General features: G+C 40.6%; 2 protein-coding genes across 2 annotated transcripts; one reads left to right on the forward strand and one right to left on the reverse strand.

The window, feature by feature from the left end:
- Positions 1 to 221: 221 nt before the first annotated feature.
- On the reverse strand, positions 222 to 13,260 carry LOC136827969 (DNA-binding protein D-ETS-4-like). Its single transcript, XM_067085547.1, has 4 exons — positions 13,102 to 13,260; positions 11,432 to 12,377; positions 5,901 to 6,692; positions 222 to 2,095 (listed from the first exon to the last, which is right to left on the reverse strand). Exons 1-4 carry the CDS (start codon positions 13,126 to 13,128, stop codon positions 1,770 to 1,772), a joined length of 2,091 nt encoding a protein of 696 aa, XP_066941648.1. The 5' UTR covers positions 13,129 to 13,260; the 3' UTR covers positions 222 to 1,769.
- A 5,034-nt stretch (positions 13,261 to 18,294) lies between these two features.
- Positions 18,295 to 21,877, forward strand: LOC136827740 (uncharacterized). The gene is made up of 2 exons (XM_067085203.1): positions 18,295 to 18,572; positions 21,670 to 21,877. Exons 1-2 carry the CDS (start codon positions 18,295 to 18,297, stop codon positions 21,875 to 21,877), a joined length of 486 nt encoding a protein of 161 aa, XP_066941304.1.
- The last annotated feature ends 3,217 nt before the right edge of the window (positions 21,878 to 25,094 follow it).

The raw sequence follows: 25,094 nt of genomic DNA on the forward strand, positions 1-25,094 counted from the left end.
GGGTCTTCATAAGCATATCTGTGCACCCGCGTTCTGTTTCTTCCATATTATGTACTATTAGATCGACGTTTCCACCATTCCCTTCCCCACCGTTGTTTGAGACTTTTCTGTTTCAAAGATCACGGTCTAGTTCCCGACCGAAGGCAACTTTTATCTTAAACTGTATATCAGTTGAGCTTTCATTACGAATTCCAAAAGAAGGTTAACAAAGACACTCAAAATATTAGGGGTCTTTTTATTTAACACCAATTCGAGTTTTCAGACTTTTCAATTTTACCAAAAATTGGGAGGTTTACAAAGACATATCCAAAACATTACAGATCTGTCCAAAAACACAGAACCACCTGGCAACCATTCTATGTATCATGACGGTCAGGTGTTTGACATCATTAATCTGACTGTTAAACATTTTATCTCCAAATAGAAATTAAATACATAAAATCTGTATAATAAACATCTTTTTAAAAAATATGCTACACATTTCAAGGCTTATGGAAAAGTGAGCGTTACGGTCACTTCCGAAGAACTTCTTTTACATCTAAGCACCTGCAGTGACGTCAAGGAAGTGAGCGTATTAATGGAATAATAATGTGGAACCTGAACTCGCTCGCTGGCATAAGGAGCTAGCGAGATCAGGTTGCGAATGTAAATCAAAAAGAAAGAGATTTATAGGGATCTGACATTAGACGCATCGATACACTCACAGGTTGGCAACACTGCAGAGTTACAGCCATCTGAAAGAGCAGGAACCTTCCAGGCAGAGCTCTTCCCCTACTTGATACTTGGAGAAGCGCGGTGACTCGAAAGTTACGTCTCCGACGATGGCCTAAATGGACATCTTCCTTTTTTTTTCTTGTTTTTTTGGGGGGAGATGATGGGAGGGAAGGAACTAGGCCATTCGTCCTTAAGCCTCCCACCATATCATTATGGGTTTAAAAAACTAATCTTTATTACATAGCATGACATCAAAAGAACTATTTTTCAAGATGATAGCGCAGTCTTTCTGCTTCCACTTCCAATTGCTCCAAAGACTCGCTTCAACAACAAACATCTAAAGAAGGACAACTGTCGGCAGAAACTAGAACTCGCGCCCTCCTCCTCCAAAGAGAAGTACAGCCACAAACTTGGCCTATTTTTGCTCCAACAGGAAAAGGGCGCAAGTTGAGGTTATCTGCGCATAAATAGACATCATATCATGGACTTAAAAGCTAAAAAACATAACATAGGCCTATGAGCTGAAGTGACCATCATTTATTTTTTTTAGGATTTTTTGTAACATTTTTATGTGTGGTCAGGTCGGCTAGCAAACCAACAACAAAGTTTATTCATGTAATATATAAGACAGGGCTGCCCGGGCACTCAACTAACTGATGGCGCCGAGACTTACGAGCTAAGTTCATAGAACTTACATATGGGAATATATCATAGATATATGGTGTAAAAATAACACACAGGCCTTGATCAGTGGGCGCTCAAGCCGCCCGGAGGAGGAAACCCCGGGGAATGGCCGAGTCTGTAGACCCACTGGGGAACAGACCATGTGCTAATAGATTAAACCAGGGAAATTACCTTCCCCGCTTACAAACTAAATGGAACACACGCACGCATTTACACACACACGCACACGCACAAGACACACAAGACGAGAGGCGGAAGGCGATGGCGACACCGCGCGGGCAGACGGACGGGCGTTCGAAAGAACGCCAGCCGTGAAACGCGCGCGTGCGGAACCACACCGCCGCGCTTGTGCTGACGCCTCTGGCCACGACCTACAGGCAGTAGGGGTGGCAGAACTGGTACACGAGCCTCTGGGACCTCTCAGTCTTCTTCATGATGCCCTTCTTGTAGTACTGTCTGATGGAGCGGGAGAGCTTGTCGTAGTTCATGGCGGGACGGTTCTTCCTCTTGCCCCAGAGGCGGGCCACGCGGACGCTGTCCTCGATCTTGAAGACGCCCTTCTGCCGGTCCAACCAGCGGATGCAGGAGCCATACAGCTGTGGCTGCTGCAGCAGCTCCTTCAGGAACTGCCACAGGTGGATGTGAGTGCCGCCGCGGCCACTCCCTCCGCTGCTGCAGCTCTCTTCTTCGACTTCGTCTGTTCCGAAAGAAAAAGACAAATATCATTTAAGCAAGGTATAAAAAATAAGCACGAGTACTGATGTAAAATCATCTCAAAAAGGGGAAAAAACCCTACGAACTGAAAAACACATCACCGTCACAGGATGTCAATTTACGTCAAGAACACGAAAAAGTGGTGACACCGGAAATGAGTGTCAAAAGCCGCCATCTAAACAAAGCTGATAACGCTTCCATTGTTTATTTTGAGCGGTACGTTCTACACAATTGAAACACCACAAAACTACTGTCTGGCTTCGTTCACTAAAGTTCTATACATTTCAGTTTTCTTCATAGGGATCCAATACTGTTATTGACAGGCTCCGTTCCAGAAGGGAACAATATTCTTTGCTGGATTTGTTCATAAGAGCGGAATACTATTCTATTTTGTTATAAGGCAACTATAATTTGGTTTCGTTCATGTGGGGCAACACGTTCGCTGGCTTTGTTCATGAGGGTACAGTATTGTGGCGTTTTCGTTCACAAGATAACCATTGTCCAATTTCTCTCATGAGGGTGGGCAGAATTCGTCAGCTACCTCATCACTGTATGTACGTATGTACGTGTGTGTGTGTTTAACCTTTCTACCAACTTTTTTTCTCCATAAGACAAGAACAGTGCCCACAAATCTACCTAGCTGATCTTCCCTCGGTCTAATTCTTCGTCTAGAAAAACGTGCTCACCATACCTCTATGGCTTCTTATCAAACCCACCTACCTATAAACCCAGCTATATAGATCTATCAACCAATATTAGTCTTAACTATCTAACAATCTGTCTATTTATCCACCACTACTCAAACACGAACATTTAAATATCAAGCAAAAAGAGAAAATGGAAAGTTCAACAAAGCATCAAGAAAGCACTAGAAAAAAAAAAAAGACGTCTTTCTTGACTATCAAATGGTGTATATCTTAACCAGAGGTGGTTGAACAAAATGGCGGAGTTGCCGTCCTTGATTTGAGAGAGAGAGAGAGAGAGAGAGAGAGAGAGAGAGAGAGAGCGGAGGATTGGCATTTAGGGATTCCCAGAACCAGTAGTGACGGGGCTTTTGTTCTCCAACTTTAACCTCTTCGTTGCAATTGCGTGCGCGCAAACACACAGTCCTCAGTCTTGCGATTTCTCAAATGGGCGATTTCGAGTGGAAAGTAGATAGTTACCTGCACCACAGAGAGAGAGAGAGAGAGAGAGAGAGAGAGAGAGAGAGAGAGAGAGAGAGAGAGAGAGAGAGAGAGAAATTCTGCTCTTTTCACAATCACTGCCTTGTTATAAATATCTCTCATTTTAGGAACTGAGAAATTCCTGTGGAACGGTTCCAGAGAGAGAGAGAGAGAGAGAGAGAGAGAGAGAGAGAGAGAGAGAGAGAGAGTCCTGAAGGTAGTCACAATTTTTTCTATACTTCAGTGTGGAATTTTGTACATAATTACTCATTTAAATCTTATACAATGTCCATTCAGTGTTCCTATGTACAAGACTATACACACAAATTGAAACTGACACTGTTCAATTTGAGAGAGAGAGAGAGAGAGAGAGAGAGAGAGAGAGAGAGAGAGAGAGAGAGAGAGAGAGAGAGAGAGAGAATTGCGTTTTTTTATCCTTTTCCTTGTCACTCAAATGAGTTATTTTGATCACTGAGAGAGAGAGAGAGAGAGAGAGAGAGAGAGAGAGAGAGAGAGAGAGAGAGATGCTGCAAATACTGCGCATATACAGCAACGTTATTCTAGCAATGGTGAGCGGACCGAGCGATGGAGAAAGTAAAATTGAATTAATATATAGAGCAGGCAACAGTCCCAGTCACGTACGAGAGAGAGAGAGAGAGAGAGAGAGAGAGAGAGAGAGAGAGAGAGAGAGAGAGAGAGAGAGAGAGAGAGGCTCCAACTCCAATCAACAGGGCGCCATTGTGACGTCACCGCAATGAGGTTTGGTTACTTACCAACATGAACTTGAATATGCCTTCTATCCCAGGCATTTTTATTAAACAATCGATATTTCAATTGAAAAGAGGCAATTATAATGTGTCTACGATAATGACATGATTTTAATTGACCCAATCTATTTCCTAACGAACGAGAAACCTTCCAACTATTCACAAATTTCCAACGTCTGGTAACTTTGATCGCCAGAAGGGACCTTGAGCGAGGCTAGCAGTATCACCTTGGTCCAGGCACTATACGTTAAAGCATTGCAATGTTGCGCTTAATGGCACTAGTGCGTAAGACTCAATATCGCCCGGCAAACACGCTGATATGAAGGTACTTCTTGCATAAGGGAACTCTGCAACGAATAGTCCTTACGGACTTGCAATCATAAGGTCCAAATTGACGTTACATTTGAAGAGTTATGGGGGTGGGTGGGGGCATCCCAATCGAGTACGCAGAGAAGTATGGCTTTATGCCGCCCTCAAGTAGGAGCTCTTCAATCTTATCCTTTGAGTCGTGTCGATTTGAGGGTCATTTAAACATTAGGACACGTTCATAGACTATACCAAATCTGCAAGAGCTACAGCGTAAGAAAACTGCTTACTGATATTAATAAGAACATCTGAATAATACTGTAATACACTACTTCAGCCTCTCGTGAATTAACAAGGTAAGGAAATACAAATAAACCGAGGGCCAGCAAACTGCTTAAAATTCTTTCTCTCACTCCTTCCAAACAAGTCTGCAACCACACCCTAACAGGGATACCAACCTCTTCAACGTGTTACTGCACATAAATCGATTTTTGTTATTAAACAATCTTGGAGGTTGTGTGGTGCTTAAAGTTATCAATAAATAAATACTTGCTGAAACTCTGCAGTTACAAAAACTTTTATCTTTTAAACTACACAAAATTGACAAGACGAGATCAAAATGATGTCAAGTATTTTTTTTATAGATATTAGACTTAAATGCGAGAAATATAACCTTCTATCGAAAAATTAAGGGTCTCTCTTCCAAAATTTGTAGTCTTAATTTTATAGAATGCACCTGTAACCATAACCGGCCTTCTACTTGACAAAAGCTATACCGTTCGCTAACACTGCCCAAATTAAACAACCATATTAACATTCGCAAAGCCCAGACCAATACCACCTCTCCCCCAAGTTCGTGTGACGGAAACTTATACCCTTCTCCAACTTGAACTAAATCCTAGACTAAAAATCTTCTTGAACACCTGTTGACCATACCACTCGCCAACAATCCCTGAAGCCTACACCAACACTAATCTTCAATCTCCCCATAGCCTAACCCATCTCCAACATCGGCGCGATGAGGGCTGAATCAATGTAACAATTCTACTCTGGACTGGTTTTTTCTTCACCTGACCTCCACCTGTTCTTGAGCCCTACGCCTGGCTGACTTAGTCCCACAGAGAAATACCCCTTTTTGGGGCAACCTGTGCCATCTCCCTCCCCTTTCCTCCTTCCTAAAGTACTGGATATGTCTTTGTGTATTGGTGTTGATAAAATAGTTTGTTGAATCATTGGAATTTCATAAATATAATAATTAAACGTAATGACGACGCTGATTTTTTATCCATGTTATACAGTCGGGTAATACTAATACTTCTGGTGCCAATCTAATAATGTTAATGACTCAAATGATAACTTGCAAATTATATAGTTGAATACTACGAATGATAATATTGAATGATACTAAGATTCAAACTATAGTAATTATCTGATAACGCTATACAGTATGTTTTCAGTATGTTTCGCAATATAATAATAATAATAATAATAATAATAATAATAATAATAATAATAATAATAATAATAATAATAATCTTTCAATAACACTCACCCTCAGAGTCATAAGCGTCTTCTTGGGGAGAGCAGTGGTTTGCAGAGGTGTGGTGGTGGTGACCCGAGTGGGGGGACGAGGCTCCCCCCTGGGGGCTGCCGTTGGACGGGGGATGCTGCTGTTGCTGTTGCTGTTGCTGCTGCTGCTGCTGCTGCAAGAGCGCCGCCATGTCCATGCAGGACTCATCTAGGTAGACGGCTGTGCCTTGCTGCTGGAGGGGTGGAGAGGGGGGGTTCGGGGAGGAGCCGCTGTTGCTGCTTCCCTGCTGGCTGACCTGGGCTACCGGGGTGGGTACTTGTGCCAGGGCGGGCACGAGGGGCAAGGGAGGGCTGGAAGGGGCGCTACCGGAGCTGCTGCTCCCGCTGTTCCCCTGCGCCCCTGGAGCGGAGGGGGCAGCCCCAGAGGAGGATTGGTGCGGCAGGTGCAACTGATGGTGGGCATGAAGTGAGGACGGAAGCATCAGGTTGTTAGGGGCATCGACAATCTGCTGGTGGTGCGGAAGCTGCAGGAAGGCACCACCCACCTGCTGACGGGGGTCTGAGGGGGCGGCAGAAGAGGGAGAGGGCGGGGGGAACTTGGAGGAGGACTTGAGGGCTTCTCTCCAGATCTCCAGCTTGGCATAGAGAAGCTCACCTCCGACGGGAGCCAAGAGCCGGAACTGCTGCTCAGTCAGCTTCAAGAGGGAGGGGCCCCCGTAGTTCCAGAAGTCCAGCATCAGGGGAGGGAGGTTAAGCTGGGAAGCCTGCAGCTTCAGCCATGCACGCACGTCGTCCACAGACCACTGGGCAGGATCTATAGGGGGAAGGGGGAGAGAAATGGGGAAGAGCACATTAAGAGAGGCCATTCGATACAAGCTTTCAGAACAGATGTCACATCCACAGGGCAATGCCAATCAATTAAGTTGGGTTCAACTTCATTACCCTGTGCAGATATGAGACCTAAAGCATCAGTCAACCGGCTACGCGTAGCACAGACAATATCAATGTTAAACTATGATTATTTCCATTTAAAGAGCAAAAGAATACAGTATATAGTAGTAATAATTGTAGCATAGTATTAGTAATAGTACTAACTGTGGCATTAGTATTAGTGTATACAGAAACAGTAAGAAATTAAAATGTAAGAACCACATAATATTTCCTAGGTTCAAAACTGAAGAAAAGCAACTGGTATGCTGACAATAAGAAGAACTACCTGTCATGTACCGAGGAGCATGTAAGAGCCTAGACTTGAGACTATAGTCCGCCATTTTGTTTTGCAAACCACCGAAAACAAAATGTACTGAATCAGTGCGCAGGCGCAAGTGGCTCTTCTCCAGATTCCACCGAACACAGACAGACGAACGCACGCACGCACACACTCACACTCGAATCTTTTGGCGCGAAACGAAACTTATGTTTTCCCCAACTTTTCCGACACCTGGCGAACCGAGAGGGGCGAGACGGCTTCCTAGGGACGTTTTCTTGATGAAGTAGAGATAGAGCTTAAAGGAAAGTGAAAAAGGGAACGGGTGTGTGAGTGTGCTGTTGGCAAACCGCGCGCTAAGGGAGGACTATGCAACCGATGAGATGCTCTGACGACAAGGCAACCTCTTCGTGACGTCAGCCCATGGCGCTACGTCATCGACATCCTGTTTTGCACGGTGGAACCCTTTTTTCGGGGCACCGAGACTCGGCCATAGGGGCATTTCCCTCTTCCCGGGGAACTAAAATGACCGAGATGCATCCAGAATAATTCATTTTCCAGTTTTATAGACCTAATTCCATAAACTGGAGTCCCCAAAGCCATAAACGTCGAAACAGGAACCGAAGTCTACTTATGAAATCGAAAATACAAGCCGAAACTAAATCTGACATTAACAGCGTGTCTGTTTTACTATTATTATCATTATTATTATTATTAATATTATTATTATTACTCAAAAAAGAAATGTAAGAATGAGAATTACGGATAACACGAAGCAATGCAACGCAATGTCACACCATCATTCCTTTACTACTTTATTGCAATGCAATGGAAGAAAATAATACAATTTAGTAATACAGTGGTAATGCATGGCAACAGATAGATGCAATGTGCATTAAGAAAAGATTTTAACGTAAGAATGAGATGTAGCATTGCAATGCCGTACGGGGATTAAATGTAGGAAAATGCAATGAATGAATGTAGATACTTAAAGCACGAATCAAAAAGGTCGTCAGAATGCAATGCACCAAAGTAGTTGATTGTAGGTGTGAAATTGAATCAGAAATGCAGTCTACTGAGTATACATCGTAATGCAAGAATGCAACTGATAATGCAACGTGGACTTGAATGAAGCAGATAAAAAAATATTTAGGTGAAAAAGCTAAATAATGCTAAGGATAATATTAACAATCATAATATTTAGGTGAAAAAGCTAAATAATGCTACGGATAATATTAACAACCATACTATCAGAATATTAATGATGTCGGGACTACTAATTATTCTGTATCGAAGTGAAATAGACTTGATATTAAAATACACATTTCTGCTGATGATTAAAATGCATAAATAACAGTAAATAACATCAGATCTCTAAATAGCGGTAATTTTGAAAATCACCATATTTATGAAATTAAAATATACGACAGCAAATATTGATAATAATAATATACGGATGATAGCGATCACGACGATGTTAGCAAAATTAATATAAAATATTAAGTTAAAACGATAAGGGAGTCAATAAATAATTATTTCCTTCTGGCAGCAGTTTTTTTTGGGGGGGTGGGGCTGACGAGGACCGGAGTGGCGTGGGAGTGCTGGGGGTTAGTTAAGGAAGCTTTATTTAAAGGATAAGGGGAAAATACCCCAAGACGTTCCCCGGGCCTCGGGAAACAGGTCAGCGATAAGATCAGTAACTGAGGTCGAAAGATCTTTGTTCTGGGGAATCACAGGGAGAGAGAGAGAGAGAGAAACCTCCCACCTTAACAAAATAGAGCCGAGAATAATACCCTCGCTATCTCTGAAGTGCACACCATCGTACCCCCTTGTTGCGCAAGAGGGCAAATACCCACACCATTACCTCTCTCCTCCTCCCAACCCCCAGTCCCCCCTTTAAAACAAACCTCCCTATCCATTACACCATTCCAATCTAATAAGAGGCTCCACTTGGAGCAGCGAATCCACTCTCTCCTCTCCACAATGGAGAGACTGTGCGCCCCAAAAGGTAAGGTAGAGAATCCCACAAGGGGAGCCTCTGTCGCCACACTCGAGTTCATCAGAAGCCAATACAAGACTCCCTTCTCTCTCTCTCTCTCTCTCTCTCTCTCTCTCTCTCTCTCTCTCTCTCTCTACCGTCCCTCGCATTGTCTATCTGTTAATCTAAGATATACAGATCGCATTTTCCTTCTCTCAAGGAACCATCATTGTATACTATATATATATATATATATATATATATATATATATATATATATATATATATATATGTACATGTATGTATATAAGTATATTCATATGAAAAAGAACACATACGTTTCAGACTGCACCCAAATGTTATTATCCGCTGCCAGCAGATCCCACTGCAGCCAAAACTACCTCGCCATTGGCCCACCCCCCTTCACCAAAACCAGGAGCAACCCCTCCCTGAGAGGGAGAGTGGCAGTTGCAATGGCAAAGGACGTTGAACGGTATTGCAAGGGATCATAAAGAAGGAATCCGCGCGTGTTCAAGGACTTAAACAAGGAGTCTGTTCATGGGGTGAGAGGGTGGGGCCGGTGGGTGGGGAGGAGACGGGTGGTGAGGGGAGGTGGCCACAAAAACTTGTTGCGCCTGAAGCACTTCAACAAACACACACACACACACACACACACAGGGCTCGCTGGGAATATAAGACCAAGGAATAATCCGAAAGTGGAATAAAAACATGGATGAAAATAGGTCTAATGATGACAAATGTGGAACATACACACCAGTGATTGCCTCATTTTACATAAGTTTATCCCATACATGAAGAGAAAAACATTTACTTCGTTTCCCACATCGAGAGAGAGAGAGAGAGAGAGAGAGAGAGAGAGAGAGAGAGAGAGAGAGAGAGAGAGAGAGAGAGAGGATCAAATGCTGCTTGAAGACAAAAGATGATAGCAGCAAAATAATGACGACTTGATTACTGGCCCAACGGAATGACGTCAGCAGCCTTATGGCGGGGAAGAATAGAGGCTAAGCGAGAACAAGTGCGCTGTGGCCGTTGATTGCCATAACAGCATGTAGCTGTTTACAGACGAAAAGGGTGGAAGGAAAAAACAAATAAATGACCGGGAGGTAAAACAAATAAACGAAAATCTCCAAATGGGATGAACAGAGGGTGTAACAGTAACGCTAGACGTTTACGGCGTTGAGAGCGAAGGATACTACTTTTACATCTCTTGATCTCTTACACATGGAAATGGAAGCTATGTAGACCTATCTCGATCGGGAAAACCCTGCCTTGATCCACACGAGAGAGAGAGAGAGAGAGAGAGAGAGAGAGAGAGAGAGAATATCTGACGAACCTTATAAGGCGATTTCAAGGAGGGAGCCCAAGAAGAGCCGAGACAAAAACTCGCCCTATCCAAGGCCGATTTGATGAGGCAGTCGGGGAGGGAAGGCAAGGGTTGGGCGGGAGAGACAGCCGCGAGAACCAAAGTAAAAGGTATAATAAACACGAGGAGAGAAGAAGAAATGAAGAGAGAGAGAGAGAGAGAGACTGGGACGAAAACGACCAAACCAAGACTTAATCGTTACGCTAAAACACAATTGCCAGAGAAAAATAATTGCAAAATGACTTGAAATAACTTTAGCTCATGTTGCCAGCTAGCAAGCTACACCCACCAAACAAAGAGCTGCAAATGGAGTCCCTCAAGGACATGCAGTCAGCGCGCGCGTGTGTGTACACACACGCACACACACCAAAATGGTTGATTCATACACACCCGTCAAGGAGAAATAAAACATAAAATGAAAGAAATTCGAAATGAATATTTTGGCCACCAGCAACAACATTTGAGGGGCGGTGTGACTAATCGCCTTGACAGTTTGACATTTCGGGAGGAACAGAGTAAAATGACTACCCACCGTTGAATAATAACCCAATGACGTCATTGTCCCTCTTAAGCAAAGCTCTTACTCAAGACTAGTTCACATGCTTCTCGTATACATTCATCAAGAGATACATAAAATGTGTCAGTTGAATCCGTAACAGGTTGTTCTAGGAAAATAATAACTGGATTTTATAATTCAGTGATTTTTGTATAAAGCTTAGAAATACATCACTACTACCCTCAAGAAGATATAACCGCGGTACAGGCAATAACTTTGAAAATATCACCTGCAATGATGATAACGTATCTAGTTATAATAATGAGCGACTTTTTACAATAACAATTATATGCAATGATAACATACATAACAGAAGTTTTGTCTTGAGAAATAATAATGATTTTAATAACTTATACTCCGCAAAATCAAGTAATTAGCCTTATTATATCTTCTTGAGAGAGAGAGAGAGAGAGACTTGGGATACTCACCCACGGGAATGTTGAGGGAGTCGGACACCCGTTGCACGTCCCTCCTATTGTGTTCTTGGGCCAACCTCTCCACCGTCTCGAGGATGTCCCTCTGGCAGGAGGCGGGCGACACCTGAGGTTGGTGCTGCTGGGGGGAAGGCACCGTAACGACCTCCAAGGGGCTCCCGCCACCGCATCCCGACGAGGGTGCCGCTGGCGACCCACAGGACGACCCGACGCTGACGTCGTCCTCCAGCTCACGCTTGACGTCCACCAAGGACTCCAGGAAACTCAGCCCCTCGTCGCTTTCCTTGTAGCCGCCGCTGGGAGACATTTTCTGGTGGAAAGGGGCCTGGCCCTGCTCGTCCAGGGGGTGGGAAGGTGGAGGAGGGAGGTTATGCAAAGATGTTCCTTGCTCGAAGGATGGAGGAGGAGTAGAGCCTCCTGAGGAGGAGATCTTCTGGAAGGGATTAGTCTCCTCCAGGCGGCCCCGAAGGAGAGGGTGGTCAGGGTAAGGACCACCTCCGTAGGGAGGAGAGGAGGCAGAAGAAGGGATGGAGGGTGGGGAGGGCGCCTGGTGTTGATGGATCAGCGCCTGGTTCTCACTCAGGAGATCCGACAGGTTAATGCAGGACTCATAGGGGTCCTTCTTGATCACGTGGCCGGCTCCTGACGGAGGGCGGCAGTATGGAGAGACGCCGTGGAGGGAAGGATTGGCTGGGGGAGGAGCGGAGGAGGGGGACAGGTGAGGAGCGGGAGGGGAGGCGGGGAGAGATAGGTAAGAGAAGGGTTCCTCTTTCACCTTCTCCAGCTCGACAGGGAGATGCTGGGGGGAGTGGAAGGACTGGGGGGAGTAGCAGGGATCGGACCACTGGGACGGAGAGGGCACTTGGCATTCGCCGTAGTTGCCGCCGCCCTCATGTCCGGGGCTTAGGGATGTGGGTGCCCCTGGCACAGCTTGGTTCATCTGCAGGGCGAAATGGAAATAACATTTACAAAACAAAAAAAAAAAAAGCATTTAATTATTCCCATATAAAAATTAAATTCAAGTACCTTTATAAAGTTTCAATTGCGCAATTTTGCGATAAAAGCAGGAGCGCTCCCTCCCCAATCATAGAGAACGGTTACTGGCGAGATGGTTATTTCGGGTATGATTAGCACTGCATTTACTCATTAAATAATACATCGTTTAAAATACCAATAACTGGAAATTCAGGTAAGCAATGAACTGTAACTGGGATCCTAATTCAAGGGGAAAAAATTTGCCTTGTAACTCTGAGAACTACTATAAACTTACGATAATCCTATTTCCCTAAAACTTGCAACTTCATTCATAAAAACACCGCTCCACCCAGAAATTGTGGCTTCACTTCTGGCAACACTGTTCAACAGACAGGCAGACAAAACTCTAATCATACTTCACACATGTAACGCATTCCCACGCAGATTACACACACCCTGTGCAAGAAAACTGTTATTTCAACATTCAATCTTGCACATGGCAAGCAAACACACACACACACACACACACACATACACACACATCTAGACTTGGCTACATTGAATTATTATTCACACCCACGCATTGCAAGGGAGACACCTGTTGCTTTCACTTCGCTCATCGCAAGTTTCCAAAGACACTTCACTCAAATTACACTTCTTCAGTAATCCTGCTCGACCTGGGTACTCACCTCGGGGTAAAGGAGAGTATGCATCATGGTTGCACTTCTTTTCACAAGGTTAAACGACTGCAAGCAAAGGTGTTTGTTCGGAGCACAAGTTGTGTACGTCCGATGATCTCGATGCTTTGGCTCAGAATGACGTCTCTCTCGCTGCCACTCTATCTCTCGCCTTCTGGGCCTCGGCCGACTGTCGCTGTTGCCACAACGATATCATATTTCATATTTTTATTTTGTCTTCTAGGACGCTTACCAAATTAAAATTCCTAGCTCTAAATTTAAGGCATATTCTCTCATATTATTTCAACATGTTTACTTTAATTTGTAACCTATAAAATAACATTAAACAACATGTAAATAACTGCATCATTTATCTAACAACACAACATAAAAATGCTGCCAGTTCATAGAATAATTTTGATATTTGTCAAATCCGTGGCAGTTTGGGGGATAAATATAACAAACATTATTTTTATCCATTAAAATTCAGTTTTGAACATGCCTAATGAGGGCTATTAAGAATTTATTAAGATTAAATCCTCAGAAAAACAAAGCAGACGACTGCTGGCAAATCTGGCACCTCTTGGCACCAATGACGTCAATGTAACCATGACAACGGAATGGGTGCGACCAAACACTGAATAGAATGCAAGCCACCTAACACATGATTGGTCAACTACTTTTAGTATTATTTCTCTCTCTCTCTCTCTCTCTCTCTCTCTCTCTCTCTCTCTCTCTCTCTCTCCTTTAACATACAAGTAAATATCACGAGAGACCCACATACACATTACCCAGCCAAAGCTACAAACAATGATATTTACATGTCAGTCTTTGTGAACCAACTTTTTTTTCTTATATAACACCGCCGTCTTTTCAAAATCTCTCTTTCTGTTCCATCTCTTCATAGGTTTTTTTCACAATCGTTACCGTGTCTCAAATCTAATAAGTGAATATACTCGAAAAAATTGTAACCGCGGAAACAAAACCTAAAAATTTTGAAGAAATTTGTTCGAATTTTAATGCTAGGGAATAAGAGCGAAATTTATTAATAGCGGATAAAGTCAGTGTCCCGTGTTCTCACATATCTTTCATCCGATTATGAGATAAATCGGTTAATTACGAAATGGCGCATACAAGGTATTATGAGGCAAGAACTGAAGAAAGCGCTGTTGCCAAGTTTCGACATTTCCTTTCTAAATCACAATCGTTGGCAACCCTTTAGTGAAAGTTGTTTTGGCGTTGCGTGAAAAAAGGGCACATTCCTTCCATCTGATACTCGGGGGGGGGAGAATTTTACATCATAAGTACGTAGAGAGAGAGAGAGAGAGAGAGAGAGAGAGAGAGAGAGAGAGTTAAAGAGGCGAATGTCATGATAGACGGGTAAGAAAAGAAATTAACAAAAATCTCTCTCTCTCTCTCTCTCTCTCTCTCTCTCTCTCTCTCTCTCTCTCTCTGTTTACGGAGTGTGAAATTACCGTTAGACAAAGAGGACTCCATGATGGGAATCTACGGTAAAAGAGATCAGAATCAAGCCTAGGATTATAGGCCTATATTTTCTTAACTGCAGAGCTTGGTGCTAGTTAAAAGAAAAAGTGTTACCATTAAAAAGGGGAAAAACTTACTGTGGGCATTTATACCTTTAAAAATAGGAGGTTTAAAATAGCAGTGTTAGTTTTAAAAATTGAAATATAAAAAAGCCACAGTTACAATAAAAAAAGGGAAATTAAAAACGGCAGTGATAGTGTTCAAAAGAGGGAACTTAAAAGGGCCAGTGTTCGCGTTAAAGAAAAGGAACTTAGAAAGGCGAATGTTAGCATTAAAAACATGGAAACTTAAAAAGGCCAGTGATAGCTTTAAAAAGTGGGAAGCTTAAAAAGGACAGTGATAGCATTAAAAAGTGGGAAGCTTAAAAAGGCCACTGATAGCATTAAAAAGAGGGAACTTAGAAAGGACAATGATAGCATTGAAAAGAGGGAAACTTAAAAAGGCCAGTGATAGCATTAAAAGGGAACTTAGAAAGGACAATGATAGCATTGAAAAGAGGGAAACTTAAAAAGGCCAGTGATAGCATTAAAAAGAGGGAACTTAAAAAGGCCAGTGATAGCATTAAAAAGAGGGAAACCTAAAAAGGACAGTGGTAGTATTAAAAAGAGAAAACTTAAAAAGGCCAGTGATAGCATTAAAAAGTGGGAAGCTTAAAAAGGCCAGTGATAGCATTAAAAAGAGGGAAACTTAAAAATGACAGTGATAGCATTAAAAAGAGGGAAACTTAAAAATGCCAGTGATACCACTAAAAGAAGGAAACTTAAAAAGACCAGTGATAGCATTAAAAAGAGGGAACTTAAAAAGGCCAGTGATAGCATTAAAAAGAGCGAAACTTAAAAAGGCCAGTGATAGCATTAAAAAGAGCGAAACTTAAAAAGGCCAGTGATAGCATTAAAAAGAGCGAAACTTAAAAAGGCCAGTGATAGCATTAAAAAGAGCGAAACTTAAAAGGCCAGTGATAGCATTAAAAGAGCGAAACTTAAAAGGCCAGTGATAGCATTAAAAGAGCGAAAACAAAAGGCCAGTGATAGCATTAAAAGAGCGAAACTTAAAAGGCCAGTGATAGCATTAAAAAGTGGGAAGTTTAAAAGACCAGTGATAGCATTAAAGAGGAACTTAAAAGGCCAGTGATAGCATTAAAAGAGGAAACTTAAAAAGACCAGTGATAGCATTAAAAGAGGAACTTAAAAGGCCAGTGATAGCATTAAAAGAGGAACTTAAAAAGACCAGTGATAGCATTAAAAGAGGGAACTTAAAAAGACCAGTGATAGCATTAAAAAGAGGAACTTAAAAGGCCAGTGATAGCATTAAAAAGAGGGAACTTAAAAGACCAGTGATAGCATTAAAAGAGGAAACTTAAAAAGACCAGTGATAGCATTAAAAAGAGGGGAACTTAAAAGGCCAGTGATAGCATTAAAAGAGAAACTTAAAAGACCAGTGATAGCATTAAAAAGAGGGAACTTAAAAAGGCCAGTGATAGCATTAAAAAGAGGGAACTTAAAAAGGCCAGTGATAGCATTAAAAAGAGGGAACTTAAAAAGACCAGTGATAGCATTAAAAAGAGGGAAACTTAAAAAGACCAGTGATAGCATTAAAAAGAGGGAACTTAAAAAGGCCAGTGATAGCATTAAAAAGAGGGAACTTAAAAAGACCAGTGATAGCATTAAAAAGAGGAACTTAAAAAAGGCCAGTGATAGCATTAAAAAGAGGAACTTAAAAGGCCAGTGATAGCATTAAAAAGAGGGAACTTAAAAACGACCAGTGATAGCATTAAAAGAGGAACTTAAAAGACCAGTGATAGCATTAAAAGAGGGAACTTAAAAGACCAGTGATAGCATTAAAAAGAGCAGAAACTTAAAAGGCCAGTGATAGCATTAAAAGAGGAAACTTAAAAGGCCAGTGATAGCATTAAAAGAGGGAAACTTAAAAAGGCCAGTGATAGCATTAAAAAGGGCGAAACTTAAAAAGGCCAGTGATAGCATTAAAAAGTGGGAAGCTTAAAAAGGCCAATGATAGCATTAAAAAGAGGGAAACTTAAAAAGGCCAGTGATAGCATCAAAAAGAGGGAAACTTAAAAAGGATAGTGATAGCGTTAAAAAGAGAGAGACTTAAAAAGGCCACTGATAGCATTAAAAAGAGGGAAACATAAAAAGGCCAGTGATAGCATCCAAAAGAAAGAAACTTAAAAATGCCAGTGATAGCGTTGAAAAGAGGAAAACTTCAAAAGGCCAGTGATAGCATTGAAAAGAGGGAAACTTAAAAAGGCCAGTGATAGCATTAAAAAGAGGGAAACTTCAAAAGGCCAGTGATAGCACTGAAAAGAGAGAAACTTAAAAAGGCCAATGAGAGCGATAAAAAGAGGGAAACTTGAAAATGCCAGTGATAGAATTAAAGAGAGGAAATCTTAAAAAGGCCAGTGATAGCATTAAAAATACGGAAACTTAAAGAGACCAGTGATAGCATTAAAAAAGGGAAACTTAAAAGGACCAGTAATAGCATTTAAAAGAGGGAACTTAAAAAGGCCAGTGATACCATTAAAAAGAGGGAAACTTAAAAAGGCCCGTGTTAGAATTGAAAAGAGAGAAACTTAAAAAGGCCAGCGATAGCATTGGAAACAGGTAAACTTAAAAAAGCCACTGATAGCACTAAAAAGAGGGAAACTTAAAAACGCCACTGATAGCGTTAAAAGGGGAGACACTTAAAAAGGCCAGTTATAGTATTGAAAAGAGGGAAACCTAAAAAGGCCGGTCATATCATTAAAAAAAAAGGAACCTTAAATAGCCCAGGAATAGCATTAAAAAGAGGGAAACTTGAAAAGTCCAGTGATAGCATTAAAAAGAGGGAACTTAAAAAGGCCACTGATAGCATTAAAAAGAGGGAAACCTAAAAAGGTCAGTGATAGCATTAAAAAGAGGGAAACTTGAAAAGTCCAGTGATAGCATTAAAAAGAGGGAACTTAAAAAGGCCAGTGATAGCATTAAAAAGAGGGAAACCTAAAAAGGTCAGTGATAGCATTAAAAAGAGGGAAACTTGAAAAGTCCAGTGATAGCATTAAAAAGAGGGAAACTTAAAAAGGCCAGTGATAGCATTAAAAAGAGGGAAACCTAAAAAGGTCAGTGATAGCATTAAAAAGAGGGAAACTTAAAAAGGCCAGTGATAGCATTAAAAAGAGAGAAACTTAAAAAGGTCAGTGATACCATTAAAAATAAGGAAACATAAAAAGGACAGTGATAGCATTAAAAAGAGGGAACTTAAAAAGGCCAGTGATAGCACTGAAAAGAGAGAAACTTAAAAAGGCCAATGACAACATTAAAAAGAGGAAAACTTAAAAAGACCAGTGATAGCATTAGAAAGAGGGAAATTTAAAAGTCCAGTGATAGCATTAAAAAGAGGGAACTTAAAAAGAACAGTGATAGCATTTAAAATTTGGAAACTTTAAAAAGCCATTGAAAGCATTAAAAAGAGGGAACTTTAAAATGACAGAGATAGCATTAAAAATAGACAAGCTTAAAAAGCCCAGTGATAGCATTAAATAGAGGGAAGCTTAAAAAGGCAAGTGATAGCATTAAAAAGAGGGAAACTTATAAAGGACAGTGATAGCATTAAAAAGAGGGAAACTTAAAAAGTCCAGTGATAGCATTAAAAAGAGGGAACTTAAAAATGCCAGTGACAGCATTAAAAAGAGGGAAACTTAAAAAGGACAGTGATAGCATTAAAAAGAGGGAACTTAAAAGGCCAGTGATAGCATTAAAAAGAGAGAAACTTAAAAAGGCCAGTGATATCGTTAAAAAGAAGGAACTTAAAAAGGCCAGTGATAGCACTAAAATGAGGAAATTTAAAAGGGCCAGTGATACCATTAAAAAGAGGAAACTTAAAAAGACCAGTGATAGCATTAAAAAGAGGGAACTTAAAAAGGCCAGTGATAGCATTAAAAAGAGGTAACTTAAAAAGACCAGTGATAGCATTAAAAAGAGGGAAACTTAAAAAGACCAGTGATAGCATTAAAAAAGGGAAACTTAAAGAGGCCACTTGTAGCATTAAAAAGCGGGAACTTAAAAAGGCCAATATTAAAATTGAAATACGGAAACTTAAAAAGGTCAGTGATAGCATCGAAAAGAGGGAAACATAAAACGGCCAGTGATAGCGTTGAAAAGGGGGAACTTGAAAAGGCCAATCATAGCATTGAAAAGAGGGAAGCCTGAAAAGGCCAGTGATAGCATTGAAAAGAGGGAAACTTAAAAAGGCCAGTGATAGCATTAAAAAGAGGGAAACCTGATAAGGCCAGTCATCGCATTGAAAAGAGGGAAACATAAAAAGACCAGTAATTGCATTAAAAAGAGGGAAACCTGAAAAGGTCAGTGATAGCATTAAAAAGAGGGACACCTAAAAAGGCAAGTGATAGCATTAAAAGGAAGGAAACCTAAAAAGGCCAGTCATAGCACTAAAAAGAGGAAAACTTAAAAAGGGCAGTGATAGTATTAAAAAGAGATAAACTTAAAAAGGTCAGTGATAGCAATAAAAAGAGAGAAACCTAAAAAGGCCAGTGATAGCATTAAAAAGAGGGAAACCTGAAAAGGCCAGTGATAGCAATAAAAAGAGAGAAACCTAAAAAGGCCAGTGATAGCATTAAAAGAGGGAAACCTGAAAAGGCCAGTGATATCATTAAAAAGAGGGAAACCCAAAAAGGCCAGTTATAGAATTAAAAAGAGGGAAACTTAAAAAGGCCACTGATAGCATTAAAAAGGGGGAACCTAAAAAAGCCAGTGATACCATCAAAAAGAGAGAAACCTACAAAGGCCAGTGGTAGAATTAGAAAGAGGAAAACTTAAAACGGCCACTGTTAGCATTAATAAGAAGGAAACCTAAAAAGGCCAGTGATAGCCTTTATAAGTTTCTCTCTTTTTAATGCTATCACTGGCCTTTATAAGTTTCCCTCTTTTTAATGCTATCACTAGCCTTTTTAAGTTTTCCTCTTTTAAATGCTATCACTGTCCTTTTAAGTTTCTCTCTTTTTAATGCTATCAATGTTTTTTAGAAAGGCACTGGCCTTTTAAATTTCCATCTTTAGAAAAACCTAAAAAGGCCAGTGATAGCATTAAAAAGAGAGAAACTTAAAAAGGACAGTGATAGCATTAAAAAGAGGGATACCTAAAAAGCCAGTGATAGCATTGAAAAGAGGGAAACTTGAAAAGGCCAGTGATAGCACTGAAAAGATGTAAGCCTAAAAAGACCAGTGACAGCATTAAAAAGAGGGAAACCTAAAAGGCCAGTCATAGCATTAAAAAAAGGGAAACCTAAAAAGCCCAGTGATAGCATTGAAAAGAGAGAAACTTGAAAAGGACAGTGATAGCACTGAAAAGATGTAAACGTAAAAAGGCCAGTGATAGCATTAAAAAGAGGGAAACTTAAAAAGCCCAGTGATAGCATTGAAAAGAGGGAAACTTGAAAAGGACATTGATAGCACTGAAAAGATGTAAACGTAAAAAGGCCAGTTATAGCATTAAAAGAAAGGAAACTTAAAAAGGCCGGTGATAGCATTATAAAGAGGGAAACTTAAAAGGCCAGCGATAGCATTAAAAAGAGGGAAACTTAAAAAGGCCAGTGACATCATTAAAAAGAGGGAACTTAAAAAGGCCAGTGATAGCAATAAAAAGAGGAAACTTAAAAGGCCAGTGATTGCACTAAAAAGAGGGAAACCTGAAAAGGCCAGTCATCGCATTAAAAAGAAGGAAACTTAAAAAGGCCAGTGACAGCATTAAAAAAGGGTGAAACTTAAAAAGGCCAGTGATAGCATTAAAAAGAGGGAAACCTAAAAAGGCCAGTGATTGCATTAAAAAGAGGGAAACTTAAAAAGGCCAGTGAAAGCCTTAAAAAGAGGGAAACTTAAAAAGGCCAGTGAAAGCCTTAAAAAGAGGGAAACTTAAAAAGGCCAGTGAAAGCCTTAAAAAGAGGGAAACTTAAAAAGGCCAGTGACAGCATTAAAAAGAAGGAAACCTAAAAACGCCAGTGATTGCATTGAAAAGAGGGAAACTTAAAAAGGCCAGTCATAGCATTAAAAAGAGTGAAACTTAAAAAGGCCAGTGATAGCATTAAAAAGAGGGAAACCTAAAAAGGCCAGTAATTGCATTAAAACAGGGAAACTTAAAAAGGCCAGTAATAGCATTAACAAGAGGGAAACCTGAAAAGGCCAGTGATAGCATTCAAAAGAGGGAAACCTAAAAAGGCCAGTGATAGCACTAAAAAGAGGAAAACCTGAAAAGGCCAGTGATAGCATTAAAAAGAGGGAAACCTAAAAAGGCCAGTGATAGCACTAAAAAGAGCGAAAGTTAAAAGGTCAGTGATAGCATTAAAAAGAGGGAAACCGAAAAAGGCCAGTGATAGCACTAAAAAGAGGGAAACCTAAAAAGGCCAGTGATAGCACTAAAAAGAGGGAAACCTAAAAAGGCCAGTGATAGCACTAAAAAGAGGGAAACCTAAAAAGGCTAGTGATAGCATTAAAAAGAGGGAACCTAAAAAGGTCAGTGATAGCACTAAAAAGAGGAACCCAAAAAGGCCAGTGATAGCACTAAAAAGAGAGAAACCTAAAAAGGCCAGTGATAGCATTAAAAAGGGGAACCTAAAAAGGCCAGTGATAGCACTAAAAAGGGGAAGCCTAAAATCTAGCCAGTATAGCATTAAAATTTTTAGGGAAAATGAAAAGGCCAGTGACAGCACTAAAAGAAACGGGGAAACCTGAAAAGGACAGTGATAGCACTAAAAAGAATAAAAAAAAGGCCAGTGATAGCATTAAAATCATCAGGGAAACCTGAAAAGGCCAGTGACAGCACTAAAAAGAGGGAAACCTGAAAAGGACAGTGATAGCTTTAAAAGGGGAAACCTAAAAGGCCCGTGATAGCACTAAAAAGAGGGAACCTAAAAAGGGGATCATTTAGCACTAAAGAGAGAAACCCAAAAAGGCCAGTGATAGCACTAAAAAGAGAGAAACCTAAAAAGGCCAGTGATAGCATTAAAAAGAGGGAACCTAAAAATAAACAGTGATAGCACTAAAAAGGGAAGCCTAAAAAGGCCAGTGATAGCATTAAAAGAGGGAAACCTGAAAAGGCCAGTGATAGCACTAAAAAGAGGGAAACCTAAAAAGGCCCGTGATAGCACTAAAAAGAGGGAACCTAAAAAGGTCAGTGATAGCACTAAAAAGAGGGAACCCAAAAAGGCCAGTGATAGCACTAAAAAGAGAGAAACCTAAAAAGGCCAGTGATAGCATTAAAAAGAGGGAACCTAAAAAGGACAGTGATAGCACTAAAAAGAGGGAAGCCTAAAAAGGCCAGTGATAGCATTAAAAAGAGGGAAACCTGAAAAGGCCAGTGACAGCACTAAAAAGAGGGAAACCTGAAAAGGCCAGTGATAGCACTCAAAAGAGGGAAACCTAAAAAAATGGCCAGTGATAGCATTAAAAAGATCTAACCTGAAAAGGCCCGTGATAGCACTAAAAGAGGGAAACCTGAAATATACAGTGATAGCATTAAAAGAAAGGGAAACCTAAAAGGCCCGTGATAGCACTAAAAAGAAAACCTAAAAGGCCAGTGATAGCACTAAAAAGAAGAAAACCTAAAAAATGCCCGTGATAGCACTAAAAAGGGAAACCTAAAAAGTTACCTGATAGCACTAAAGAGAGGAAAACCTAAAAAATGCCGTGATAGCACTAAAAATGAAACCTAAAAAATTTAGTGATAGCACTAAAAAAAGAGGGAAACATAAAAAAGTCCAGTGATAGCACTAAAAATCAAAACCTAAAAGAGGCCGTGATAGCACTAAAAATGGGAAACCTAAAAGCTCCGTGATAGCACTAAAAAGAGGGAAACCTAAAAAGGCCAGTGATAGCATTAAAAAGAGGAAACCTGAAAAGGCCAGTGATAGGATTAAAAAGAGGGAAACCTAAAAAAGCCAGTGATAGCATTAAAAAGAGGGAAACCTAAAAAGTCCAGTGATAGCATTAAAAAGAGGGAAGCTCAAAAATGGTAGCGTTAGCATTTAAAAAAAAAAGGGTAGGATCTTCATGGGAAAGTGAAAGCATTATATAACACAAGAAGTTTGAAAAGAAGCCTGCATGTATTCTAAAAAGACAGACGTTTAACCAAGGCAGTGTAATCAATAAAGAAGATCTGTGAATTGAAAAGGATTTTTTCTCTTCCATTAACTTTAGTCTCTTCATTCTGTATTTCCTGTTACCTTCTGTTACTTCTCTCAAATCATCACCATATTCTTTAGAGGTTCGAATTTCAAGTCAGTTTTCTCTATGGGTTTGTTCCACATGAATAGGGTTCATCTCCTGAAGAATAATAATAATAATAATAATAATAATAATAATAATAATAATAATAATAATAAAATCGTAGTGGATCTTTCTCGTTTGTCCGCCCTGGGTGGGGGCGAGGTAGGTAGGGGATTGGGAGGGTAGGGGAGATATGACACATCCACCCTCCTCTTGCAAACCTGTTTGTCCGCCCCGGGTGGAGTGAGGTAGGTAGAGGATCGGGAGGGTAGGGGAGACATGACACATCCACCCTCCGCTTGCAAACCTGTTTGTCCGCCCCAGGTGGGGGCGAGGTAGGTAGGGGATCGGGAAGGTAGGGGAGACATGACACATCCACCCTCCTCTTGCAAACCTGTTTGTCAGCCCCGGGTGGAGTGAGGTAGGTAGAGGATCGGGGAGGGCAGATGGGAGACATGACGCATCCACCCTCCTCTTGCAAACCTGTTTGTCCGCCCAAATGATAGTGAAGTTTCTAGAGGGATCAAGGAGGGTCAGAGATGACACATCCACCCAGATCTTGCAAACCATGTTTGTCTGCCCCAGGTGGGGGCAAGGTAGGCAATGGATCAGGAGGTTAATGGAAATTCCCACATGACGAGCAGCGTAGCGCGCTCGATCAAGCTCGTAATAACAATTATAATGATAACTAAAATATTTTGAAAATTAAGCAGGAAAGTGAAAGCCCTTAAAAGAACCAGTAGTTGAAAAGGGCGGTTTTAGCATTAAGGCAGAATCTTGAAAAGTACAGTTGTTACCGAAAAGCCAGGGAACATCAGAAAGACAGTAAATGCATAATGAGAAAGAAAAATGGTTAAAGGGACAACTGAAACATAAAAATGGATAAAGCCTAAAGTCACTGAAAAATTTATGTAAGTTTCAAATATTTCTAGAATCTCACACCTAAAATATTTTTATCTCTAACATATAAGTAAAATGTTTTTATGTATAAAAGTAAACGTTACAATCCTTGATATTTTCAAGTGAAAATCAAATAGAGGACGTTTTAACTCCTGAAAATGAAGAATAATCATTTAAAGAAATGAAATTTTCTTATTAAAAACTTACAATTTGATTTTTAATGTTAGAACTGAATCATCAAAGGATCAAAACATTAAAAATCTAATGTTGAGACATTACACATTTTAAAATGCGAAATAAAAATTTACTGTTTTCCGGAAGAAAAGTCATGGAAACTTAAACGTAAAAATAAACATTCAAATATCAAAATGATTAAAGACTAAACTTGATACTTTAAAAATAAAACATGAGCACTGAAATATAAAAAGAACGAAACATTCAAAACGTTACAAAGAAGTGTAGAATAAAAAGTGTAAAAAACAAAGCTAGAATATTTTGGCACTGAAAGTGATTCATTGAAATTCAAAGATTTAGAATTGTTCAGCCTTCTGTCTTCCTCCTCCTTGAGTTTTTTGGCGGGTCTGGGCAAGAAAAGGGCACCAAGTGGCCTTTCCCGTTTGGATGACTTAGTTTAACAACTAGGGAATGAATGTGCCAGTAACTGATGTTTTTTATTCCTCTTGGAGTCATTCATTCTAATAAAGTTTCTTCGGTGCAACTGAGTTTTCTGTACAGCGTATAATCAAGGCCACTGAAAATAGATCTATCTTTCGGTGGTCTCTGTATAATGCTGTATGAGCCGCGGCCCATGAAACTTTCAGCCACGGTCCGGTGGTGGCATGTCCTATAGCGTTGCCAGACACACGATCATGGCTAACTTTAACCTTAAATAAAATAAAAAGCTACTGAGGTTACAGGGATGCAATTTGATATGTTTGATGACTGAAGGGTGGATGATCAACCTACCAATTTGCAGCCCTCTAGCCTCAGTAGGTTTTAAGATCTGAGGGCGGACAGAAAAAAGTGTGGACAGACAGACAAAGCCGGCACAATAGTTTTCTTTTACAGAAAACTAACAAATCTATTATTTATCGGCTGTTTTGTAGAGATGAAGCTACTAGACCATTGCTTTCCTCCATCCTGACTGTATGTGACCCAGCATGATTGACTAATGACCAGGTACTTCAATAACTTCCTAGCTCAGAGGAGACACATTTGGCTTTGGGACTTCTCTAAAGCATTCATCCTCCTTCGGGAATCGAACCCTATTGAAGATGATCAAGTAGATGAT

The sequence above is a fragment of the Macrobrachium rosenbergii genome, chromosome 42 (assembly GCF_040412425.1).
Source record: "Macrobrachium rosenbergii isolate ZJJX-2024 chromosome 42, ASM4041242v1, whole genome shotgun sequence".
NCBI classification, from domain to species: Eukaryota; Metazoa; Arthropoda; class Malacostraca; order Decapoda; family Palaemonidae; genus Macrobrachium; species Macrobrachium rosenbergii.